This window comes from Physeter macrocephalus, chromosome 16 (genome assembly GCF_002837175.3).
Source record: "Physeter macrocephalus isolate SW-GA chromosome 16, ASM283717v5, whole genome shotgun sequence".
Lineage (NCBI taxonomy): Eukaryota > Metazoa > Chordata > Mammalia > Artiodactyla > Physeteridae > Physeter > Physeter macrocephalus.
This window is the reverse complement of record NC_041229.1, coordinates 97,287,005-97,297,502: the sequence shown is the minus strand read 5'-3', so window position 1 is coordinate 97,297,502 and position 10,498 is coordinate 97,287,005. Positions and strand designations below refer to the sequence as shown.

General features: G+C 48.4%; 1 protein-coding gene across 1 annotated transcript in view; it reads left to right on the top strand.

The window, feature by feature from the left end:
* Positions 1-10,498, top strand: part of LRP4 (LDL receptor related protein 4) — a 58,996-nt gene that overhangs the window by 19,641 nt on the left and 28,857 nt on the right. The window contains exons 13-22 of the mRNA XM_028477375.2: positions 574-730; positions 2,362-2,579; positions 2,740-2,916; positions 3,303-3,425; positions 5,106-5,314; positions 5,488-5,569; positions 6,345-6,450; positions 7,207-7,408; positions 9,246-9,435; positions 9,520-9,651. Of these exons, the coding sequence (XP_028333176.1) occupies positions 574-730; positions 2,362-2,579; positions 2,740-2,916; positions 3,303-3,425; positions 5,106-5,314; positions 5,488-5,569; positions 6,345-6,450; positions 7,207-7,408; positions 9,246-9,435; positions 9,520-9,651 (1,596 nt within the window). The remainder of the gene's footprint in view (positions 1-573; positions 731-2,361; positions 2,580-2,739; positions 2,917-3,302; positions 3,426-5,105; positions 5,315-5,487; positions 5,570-6,344; positions 6,451-7,206; positions 7,409-9,245; positions 9,436-9,519; positions 9,652-10,498) is intronic.

Below are 10,498 nucleotides of genomic sequence, written 5' to 3'. Positions count from 1 at the left end.
AAAAAAAAAAAAAAAAAAAAAAAAAAAAAAAATTCTGACTTTTGATTGCTTAGTATTAGGAATATTCTGATCAACCCAGATAAATATATCCAAATGTTTGCAGATTAGAAAAACAGTAGCTCACTTTGCAATCTCAGGCCATTCTACAAGCAGGGGAAGTGGGTTAGAATTTGGTAGTGAGCACATTTGACTCAAATGCTTATGGAACTCTGATGTTCCTCTGCGAACCCCTGAGCCAAAATTTGTAAACCCCTGGGCCAGTGCAGTCGGGGACCCTGGGTGTGGGTCAGGGAGCCAGGATTCGTGAAGTGGAATGTGATTGGCTGTGAGGAGGAAATGCATGACCTTGGACAGTTACTTGACTTCTCTGTGCCTCAATATCCTCACCTTCATGGGGATTATAGTACCTAGCTCACACAGCTGTTGTGATGATTAAATGAGTTAGTGTGTGTAACATGGTTAGAAGAGTACCTGGCCCAAGAAACGGCTTCGTGTAAGAGCTGCCCTTGTTTCTATGGCACAGAGGAGCCTGGGCTGAACCCCTGACACTTTTCCATGGCCTCTTTCCACCAGGGGGCCTGGCTGTGGATTGGGTCCATGACAAACTCTACTGGACCGACTCGGGGACATCAAGGATTGAGGTGGCTAACCTGGACGGGGCCCACCGGAAGGTGCTGCTGTGGCAGAACCTTGAGAAGCCCAGGGCCATTGCCTTGCACCCCATGGAGGGGTGAGTGAGCTGTGGCTCAAGCTCCCAGGTTCCTCATGCAACCTCCAGGGACAGTTCCTCCCGCCACCTGGGCCAGACTTTATTGGTAGGGGGTGGGGTGGGGGGCGGGCATCCTCACAGGGTGATGTTAATAGCCTTGGCTGTGCACTCAGACACACCTGGATTTACAGCTCTTCAGTAATTGGCTGTATGGCCTTGGGCTAATTAATCTCTCTATGCCTCCATTTTACTCATTTCTAAACTGGTGATCAAAAGTATACCTACCTCACAGCTGTGTGAAGATTAAAGATTGAATGAGATGATGCATTTTAAATGGCATAACACACATTATATAAGTGGCAGATGTTTAGTATTTTTGTTATTAGTTCATAGGGTTGAGCTAATTAATAAAAATTAATAGGGGGCTTCCCTGGTGGCGCAGTGGTTGAGAATCTGCCTGCCAATGCAGGGGACACAGGTTCCATCCCTGGTCAGGGAACTAGATCCCACATGCATGCCGCAGCTAAGAGTTTCCCTGCCACAACTAAGGAGCCCACCGGCTGCAACTAAAAAAAAAGCACACGTGCTGAAACTAAAGGAGCTGGCGAGCCGCAACTAAGACCCAGCACAACCAAAAACCATATAAATAAATATCAGAATAAAATAAATAAAAAAAAAAAACCTGGCAAAGTTGAATGGCAAGAAGCTGGCATTACTTTAAAAATAAAATAAAATAAAAATCAATAATTTTATTATTAGAAGAAAGGTCTCCTGAAGTGGAAGTTCTTAGCCTCTGGCTTTTAAAAATTAAATGCAGGGACTTCCCTGGTGGTCCAGTGGTAAAGAATCCACCTTCCAATGCAGGGGACGCAGGTTCAATCCCTGGTCAGGGAACTAAGATCCCACGTGCTGCGGGGCAGCCAAGCCCGCTCGCCACAAATACTGAGCTTGCGTGCCTCAATTAGAGAGCCCACGTGCCACAAACTACAGAGCCCACGCGCTCTGGAGCCCATGTGCTCTGGAGCCTGTGCGCCACCACTAGAGAAGAGAAAACCTGCACACCACAACTAGGGAGAAGCCCATGCGCCCGAACGAGCGCCACAACGAAGGCTCCCGTGCGCCGCAACGACGACCCCACGCAGCCAAATGAATAAATACTAAAAAAAAAAATTTAAGTGCAGTCAATCAAGGGGGGTGTCCTCTAAGATCCTACAGTTGCATGTCAGCTGTTTTAGAAACACAGAGTTTGTGTGTGCGCGCGCGCGTGGGTGAAATTACAAAAGGCGGTGGTAGACATTGTGACAAAGAAGAAAGTGCTTGTCCTAAGTCGTATCACACTAGTACACTGTCAGTTCCACAAGGTCAGGATTTTTGTCTGTTTTGTTCGTTGCTGCACTCCCAATACCCAAGATAGATATGCCCTGCTCGCAGCAGGTACTCCAAAAATTTTTTTGTTAAATGAATACATGCCCTGTCTAGAGACATTTAAATTCAAATATTGAAAAAATGCTCTGCAGACCAAACAATGTATCTCGTAACAGTTGGAGTCACCTGGTTTAAATCAATAAATTAAGCCCCCCGCCTGATTACTATCCTGGGTACTTACCCATCCTCTACTGCCTTCCTCTCAATGTCCTTTTTTCTATTCCCAGTACCATTTACTGGACAGACTGGGGCAACACCCCCCGCATCGAGGCCTCCAGCATGGATGGCTCTGGACGCCGCATCATCGCCGATACCCATCTCTTCTGGCCCAACGGCCTCACCATTGATTATGCCGGGCGTCGTATGTACTGGGTGGATGCTAAGCACCACGTCATCGAGAGGGCCGATCTGGACGGGAGTCACCGCAAGGCTGTCATTAGCCAGGGTGAGGCCCTCCCTTCACTCTCCTTTATCTTTCATCCTACTTCCACTGTCCCAGCCCCCAGGAGCCTTGGCAGAGGGTGAGATTTGTACAGTTGCTGGGTCTGGGCCCCGGGGCCAGGTAGGCCATGTCTAGGCTGAGGTCATCCTGGACTTTCCCCCAGGCCTCCCGCATCCCTTTGCCATCACCGTGTTTGAAGATAGCCTGTACTGGACAGACTGGCACACCAAGAGCATCAATAGTGCTAACAAATTTACCGGCAAGAACCAGGAGATCATTCGCAACAAACTGCACTTCCCCATGGACATCCACACCTTGCACCCCCAGCGCCAGCCTGCAGGTAAAAAACCGCCCACCTGGTGGGCCTCCAACGCTTCTGAGAACCTTCCTTGCACCTGCCACAGTTGCCGTTGTTTCCCCGCGGGGAAATTTGAGATTAGCACTGATGTGGGCGAATCCCTCCCTCTGCTGGACATTTAGGGTAGTACAACGTTGAGGCTCATGAAAGACTTTCAATTTCACTGTCCCCATCTAATTCATGCAGACATTTCCTGTGTGTCAGGTATTCACTCTGCTCACAGGTGGGGTAGGTATAAAAAATAATAAGGCATAGTTCCTCCCTTGAGGGAACTCATACCCTTGCTAAACCACTACTCACTAGCCTTGGGACCGCTTCTCCCAACCTTTGGTCTTACCCGACCTTCTTGCTCTGGGCTTTTTGAGCAGGGAAAAACCGCTGTGGGGACAACAACGGAGGCTGCACCCACCTGTGTCTGCCCAGTGGACAGAACTACACCTGTGCCTGCCCCACTGGCTTCCGCAAGATCAGCAGCCACGCCTGTGCCCAGAGTAAGTGGGTCTAGGGCACCTGCCTCAATGGACATGCCTTGTGAGGGTGGGTGGAAGGGACAAGGGATGGGAGTTCAGGGATTGCCAGTTGTGGGGAGGAGCCGGGCTCCTCAGGTGGCCCCTGGAGAGGAAGAATGTAAGAGGCTGAGGGCTCCAGTGTCAAAGCTGAGGGCCGAGGGCCCAGCAGTAGTCCCTGAAGGCTCAGCGACACCACCCAGTCAAGTATGAACTCCTGCAGCCAGGCTTGTGTATCATTTCACCCGATATGCTTTGTCTGTAGACAGCAAGAGGGTTCCAGGCCCTTCTACAAAGCAGGGGAATGGTTTCCTAGCTCTTTACCTTTAGCCTCACCCTGTTACAGACTTTCTGTCAGCCCCTAAACCATAGAATAAGATTAGAACTTCTGATGGTGCTCTGCCCTGGATAAATAAGTGCCTAGTGAGTGAAAGATAATGGGATTCCCAGGGGGCTCCCTGAACTGCTATTGTGGCTTCCTTTGAGCTCCTGAAGGTGTATTGCCTTGAGAGGGTGGCCTTGTCTAGCTCAGTGGTGCAGGTGCTTTTTCCTAAGAATAGTCCAGAGACGAGTGATCCAGATATATAGCACAACCAGCAAGGGGCTGGAGTAATTCCTCACACATCACAGCTCTTCTCATTTACTGCTGTATGCCCACTGATCCTCTTATCTCTGCTTAAAATCAAATTTCTCTTGGGATCTAGGTCTTTTCCAGAGAGTGAAATTAGGAAAACTATTCAGAGGAACAGGGGCAGTGGTCATTCAACACACTTTGATTGAGAACCTCATTTCCTTGCCTTCTTTTGTGCCCAGCTTTTCCCATGTTGTCTTAATGAGACGCAAGGAACTTCCCCTTAAAGTTTTCCCAGAGCTTAAAAGAAGACAGCTGATAAAGTTAGGCAGGAAGTGCCTTTCCAAGCAGAACAGTATACGGGGAAATATTCAGACAGACCAGAATAGGGGCAGGGGATGGAAAAGAGCCAGCTGGGAAGAAGCTCTATAGAGGTGTGACCAGAGCTCCATCTCTGGAGTCAGACCTGAGTTCAAGTCCCTGCTTCAGTGCTTTGTAGCTGTGGGATCCTGGACCAGTTACTTGGCCCCTGTTAGCCTCAGGATTGCTTATCCAGAGAATGAGAATAAAAATGGCATGAACCACAAAGGGTTGTTATGAGGGTAAAGGAGACAAGGCAAGAAAAGCACCAAGCTCAGTGCCTGGCAAGGAGTAAGTGCTCTGCAAATAGGCATTATCGGCTGAAGTTGTGAAGAGCAAGAAGAAGGGATCTAGATGACGGAGTGCAGCAGAAGTCCTGAAGCGGACACGGAGGCAGAGGGGCAGGGTGGGGTTGACAGTGACCTAGCCAGTACACCAGAGGAGACTGAGCAAAGTAACAGGAGAGGCAAGCTGAGATGAAGCTGACAGACGCTTAAACAGGATGCACCTCTGGGCCCTGGTCGAGTCTACTTCCATTGGATCTTAAAGTCTGATTGTGCCAGCACGGGCTGCCTGATGCTCAAAGGGGGCCTGAGGTGTGAAGAGTAGGGGACAAAGGGCACCAGACCCCAGGAAGTGTGATTGAACCAGATGTCACACAGGTGAGCGTCTGTGTCTGTCATTGTTATTGGATTTAGAGCATTAAAAGAAGACCCCTTTCGGCCTTTGATCAGGTCTTGACAAGTTCCTGCTTTTTGCCCGAAGGATGGACATCCGTCGGATCAGCTTCGACACAGAGGACCTGTCCGACGATGTCATCCCACTGGCTGACGTGCGCAGTGCTGTGGCCCTTGACTGGGACTCCCGGGATGACCACGTGTACTGGACAGATGTCAGCACTGACACCATCAGCAGGGCCAAGTGGGATGGAACAGGACAGGAGGTAGGGCCCAGCATGGGCCCAGGCCCTCGGGGAGGGCAGAGATTGAGGGATAGAATTCACCCTCTCCTGGGTAAGGGCTTCCCCTACCTTTGCCAGCCTGTGAATTGGTGGAGTTTGGGCCCCAGAGCTGGGGTGTAAGTCCAGTTGGTGACACAGCTTTGCTTCCTGCCTAGGTGGTAGTGGATACCAGTTTGGAGAGCCCGGCAGGCCTGGCCATTGATTGGGTCACCAACAAGCTGTACTGGACAGATGCAGGTATGTAGAGGGCAACTATGGCCTGGCTCTCTGGGATCCTCTTATTTAAAACCCTGGCCTCGGGTACAAAGGGCCCAGTGCCCCTCCTAGACCATTTCTGTCTTGACCTGAAGTCCTTGGTAGGTCAGTTGGGCTGCTGCAGAGCTGAAGTTAGCAGCTCACATCTAAGGGTTTGGCATTTGCTATTCAAGTGGCGGCTACTTCTGCTGTGCAGCTGATGCTTGAGAATGCTTTGCGTTATTTCAGATAAGGAACCTACGCCCTGTGGTTTTCCTTCCATCGCTGTCTTGGTAAAAGAGGCATTTCCTATTAGGCAGTTAAGTGTGGGAGGTAAGGGGAATGCCTTAAACCAGAGCTATCAAAGTGTGGTTCCCAGCAGAATCAGCATCAGCATTACCTGGGAACTTGGTAGAAATGCAGATTCTTGGGCCCCACGTCAGACCTGCTGAATTGGAATCTTTGGGGGTTAGGTTCAGGAATCTGTACTTTCACAAGCTCTTCTGGTTTTTGTGCACACTAAAGTTTGAGAAGCATTGCCTTAAATTGTAGGACAGAGTGGGTTGCTTGGGTTGAGGAAGCCTTACTCTTCCACGAAATGGAACTGATCACTTCCTTGAATTTCTTCTTGAAATTCAATTCACTAAATATCCATTGCGCATTTATCACAAAGTATTTCTTGAGCATCTATGGCACGCCATGCTCCGTGCTGGGCATGGGAGGTAAGAGGGTGAATGACCAAGACTAGTTAATGTCTTTGCCCCTTACTTCTTGGTAGGGACAGACCGGATTGAAGTGGCCAACACGGATGGCAGCATGAGAACAGTACTCATCTGGGAAAACCTTGATCGTCCCCGGGACATCGTGGTGGAACCCATGGGCGGGTGAGCACCAGCCCCTTTGGAACAAGTTCCCCCCCACCCCCACCCAGATCTGAGTACTTAGAGGGGAGTCTGGAGGTTAGAGAGAGTGGCTAGATCTCACGGGCGCACCAAGGAAGCAAGAGCAGCTGTAGAAACCACAGAGCATCGTGACAACTCTGTCTCCTTCACGGACAAGGAAACCTTTTATGTTTAAAATTTTTTTTGTTTTTTTGTTTGGTTGGTTGGCTTTTTGGTCTGCTTACCAAAGTAATCCATTGATTAAAAAAAAAAAAGTTTGTAGAAAGTGAAGATTCCCTATAATCTCACTCTCCAAAAATTACTGTGGTTAACAGTTTAGGGTATTTTTTCCAGATTTTCTTCTATGTGTACGCGTACATGTAGCGGTGGAGGTGATGGTTTGGGTTTGACAACAGTGGCATACTCTTCTGTAACTTGGGTTTTCACTTGGCTATATAGCTTAGCTATCTTTCCATTTGATTATATAGATCTATTTTTTTCTTCTTGATGGTTATATAGAATTCTGTTAAGTTGATATACCGTAATTATTTAACCCATCCAGTCAAGGAAACATTTAAGATCCTCGGGTACTTTTTGATAGGGATGTGAGATACAAAACCAGAACCCAGGAGGGGGCTGGGAACTGAGGCAAGAGGCTGGGGTAGCTATAGCAAGCAGAAACCCTCAAACCCTAGGAACCCTGAATCCCCACTGGGTATTAACTGGAAGGCTTGTAAGACCTCCCTTGCCTGTGCCCAGGTACATGTATTGGACGGACTGGGGTGCAAGCCCCAAGATTGAACGAGCTGGCATGGATGCCTCAGGTCGTCAGGTCATCATCTCTTCTAATCTGACGTGGCCTAATGGGTTAGCCATTGACTATGGGTCCCAGCGGCTATACTGGGCTGATGCCGGCATGAAGACGATTGAATTTGCCGGACTGGATGGCAGCAAAAGGAAGGTAAGGGTGGCGCTAAGGCATCCTCCCACAGCCCTGACAGCCTCCAGGGCGGCGCTTCCTGGCTGGTAGCTAACAGGACCCAGGGAAGCCTAGGGGTGATCCAGCATGGTGCATTTGCTATTTCTCTGAAACTGCGGCTGTGCTCCAGAGCCCGGGGTCCCTGCTCCTTGATGAAGAAAGGAAACTAGGGATCATGTGGCTTGTGGGCTAGGGGTATAAGTGCTTTCCTAATAAGCATCACCACTAATGCTAATTAATCACCAGTTGCATACTGGGCCCATGACCTCTCTCTCTCTCTGTTTTTATTGTTTATTTTGATATAATTTCAAACCTACAGATAAGTTATAAGAATAGTCAAAAGAACCAATAACTAATATTTTGCCACATTGTTTTTCTTTGTTTGTTTTTTTAAAAAAATTTATTTATTTTATTTACTTATTTTTGGCTGCATTGGGTCTTCATTGCTGCGTGTGGGCTTTCTCTAGTTGCGACGAGCGGGGGCTACTCTTCATTGCAGTGCGCGGGCTTCTCATTGCGGTGGCCTCTCTTGTTGCGGAGCACGGGCTCTAGGCCTGCGGGCTTCAGTAGTTGTGGCACATGGGCTCAGTAGTTACGGCTTGCGGGCTCTAGAGCACAGGCTCAGTAGTTGTGGCGCACGGCTTAGTTGCTCTGCAGCATATGGGATCTTCCCGGGCCAGGGCTCGAACCCGTGTCCCCTGCATTGGCAGGCAGATTCTTAACCACTGCACCACCAGGGAAGCCCCACATTGTTTTTTTTTTTGATAGCAACTTTGAAGATAATTTATTAATTTTTATTGGAGTATCGTTGCTTTACAATGTTGTGTTAGTTTCAGCTGTACAGCAAAGTGAACCTACTGTATAGCACAGGGAACTCTACTCAGTGCTTTGCCACATTGTTATATCATTCTCATTCTCTCTCTGTACACACACACACACACACACACACACACACACACCACAATTCTTCTGAACCATCTGAGATTAAATTGGAGACATCCTGCCGTTGAACCCAAAATAGTCCAGTGCATATTTCCTAAGAACAAGAACATTGTCTTGCATAATCACAGTATAATGATCAATATCAGGAAATTTATCATCGATACAATATTACTATCTTATCCACAGTCTATATTCAATTTCACCACCAATTGCCCCGATAATGTCCTTATAGCTTTTTTTTTTTCATTTTTTTTTTTTTTTAGTCCAGGATCCAATCCCAGATCATAGTTGTTTTTAGTAATCATGTCTCTTTAATCTGGAACATTTCCTCAGCCTGTCTTTGTCTTTCCTGATCTTCCTATCTTTAAAGAGTAAATGCCAGTTATTTTGTAGAATGTCCCTCAGTTTGTCTGATGTTTCCTTGTGATTAAGTTCAGATTATGCATTTGGGGCAGAAATACTACAGTAAGTAAAGTCGTGTCCTGAGTTTTCAATGTGTCTTATTAGTAGCCACAGATGTCAGCTTGTCCCATCATTGTGATACCAACTTTGGTTGTGCAGTTAAGGTGGTGTCCACTGTAAAGTTGCTATTTCTACTTTTGTAATTAATAAGTAATTTGTGCAGAGACACTTTGAGATTATGTAAATAATACATGATCTTTTACAATCATCACGCAACCCTTGGAGCCAGGCACTGTCATGATCATATCACAGATTGGCTGACCAAGGCTCAGATTTTATAACCAGCTCTAGCTCAAGGTCACACAGCAGGTGGTACTGGCAGAGCTGCATCCTGCCTCCTCACCTGAGCCCTTGACCACTGCTCTGTACTGTCAGGACTTGCTGGGGCATGACACAAGTGCTGGGTCCCTGGCAGGTACTGATTGGAAGCCAGCTGCCCCACCCATTTGGGCTGACCCTCTATGGAGAGCGCATCTATTGGACTGATTGGCAGACCAAGAGTATTCAGAGTGCCGACCGGCTGACAGGACTGGACCGGGAGACCCTGCAGGAGAACTTGGAAAACCTCATGGACATCCACGTCTTCCACCGCCGGCGACCCCCAGGTAAGCAGCCCTTGGCCCACACTTGCTTCTCCTCTGCTTCCCTCTGCAATGGTCCTTCCCATTGACCCACTTCTCTCCACCCAGTGTCCACACCATGCGCTACGGAGAATGGCGGCTGCAGCCACCTGTGTCTTCGGTCCCCAAATCCAAGTGCCTTCAGCTGTACCTGCCCCACAGGCATCAACCTGATGCCTGATGGCAAGACCTGTTCACCAGGTAGGTCTAAGCATCACAGACCTAGATAGAGCCTCTCTGGGAGGGGCAGTGGCTCTCTTTCTTCCCTGCAAGTGGACTCTGGTGTGGTCTGAGAAACCTAAGCTTTTAGAGGCTTAGGGGCGAGACAAAGCTTTTAGAAAAAAGAAGGGGTCCAGAGGAGCAGGTAGACAGGATTAGAAGCAGGATCCATCTAGGTCTCATGGTATCTTCATACATATTAGAAAAAGATGCTCCTTTCTCAGACACTTTACTTTTATCTGTTGGGAAATTGTCATAATATACTGATTCGGTTATAGAACAAGTCAGTTTTGTTCCTTCTGTCCAGAATTGGTATAGTAAATACTAGAACATATGATATCTACAATTTGATGGTACCTCCTTTGGAAATGGCACTTTTGTGAGTACACACAACCAGCACAGCCTTCGTATAACCTTAACTGAAAGGTCTCAGAAGCAGGACCTGGCTGCCCAGATGGATGTTGAGGTTTCTCCCTAGGGGCTGCTGCACGGTAGGCTGCATTTGAACCCTAACTTCCTGGGGAATTAGAGCATGAAAGGAGCTCTGAATTGTGCTTCTCAGGTTGTGGGTAAAGCCCTCCTTCACCTGACATGAAGTTTCTTTTTTTTTTTTTTTTTTTTTGTGGTATGCGGGCCTCTCACTGCTGTGGCCTCTCCCGTTGCGGAGCACAGGCTCTGGACGCACAGGCTCAGCGGCCATGGCTCACGGCTCACGGGCCTAGCCGCTCCGCGGCATGCGGGATCCTCCCGGACCGGGGCAAGAACCCGCGTCCCCTGCATCGGCAGGCAGACTCTCAACCACTGCGCCACCAGGGAAGCCCAACATGAA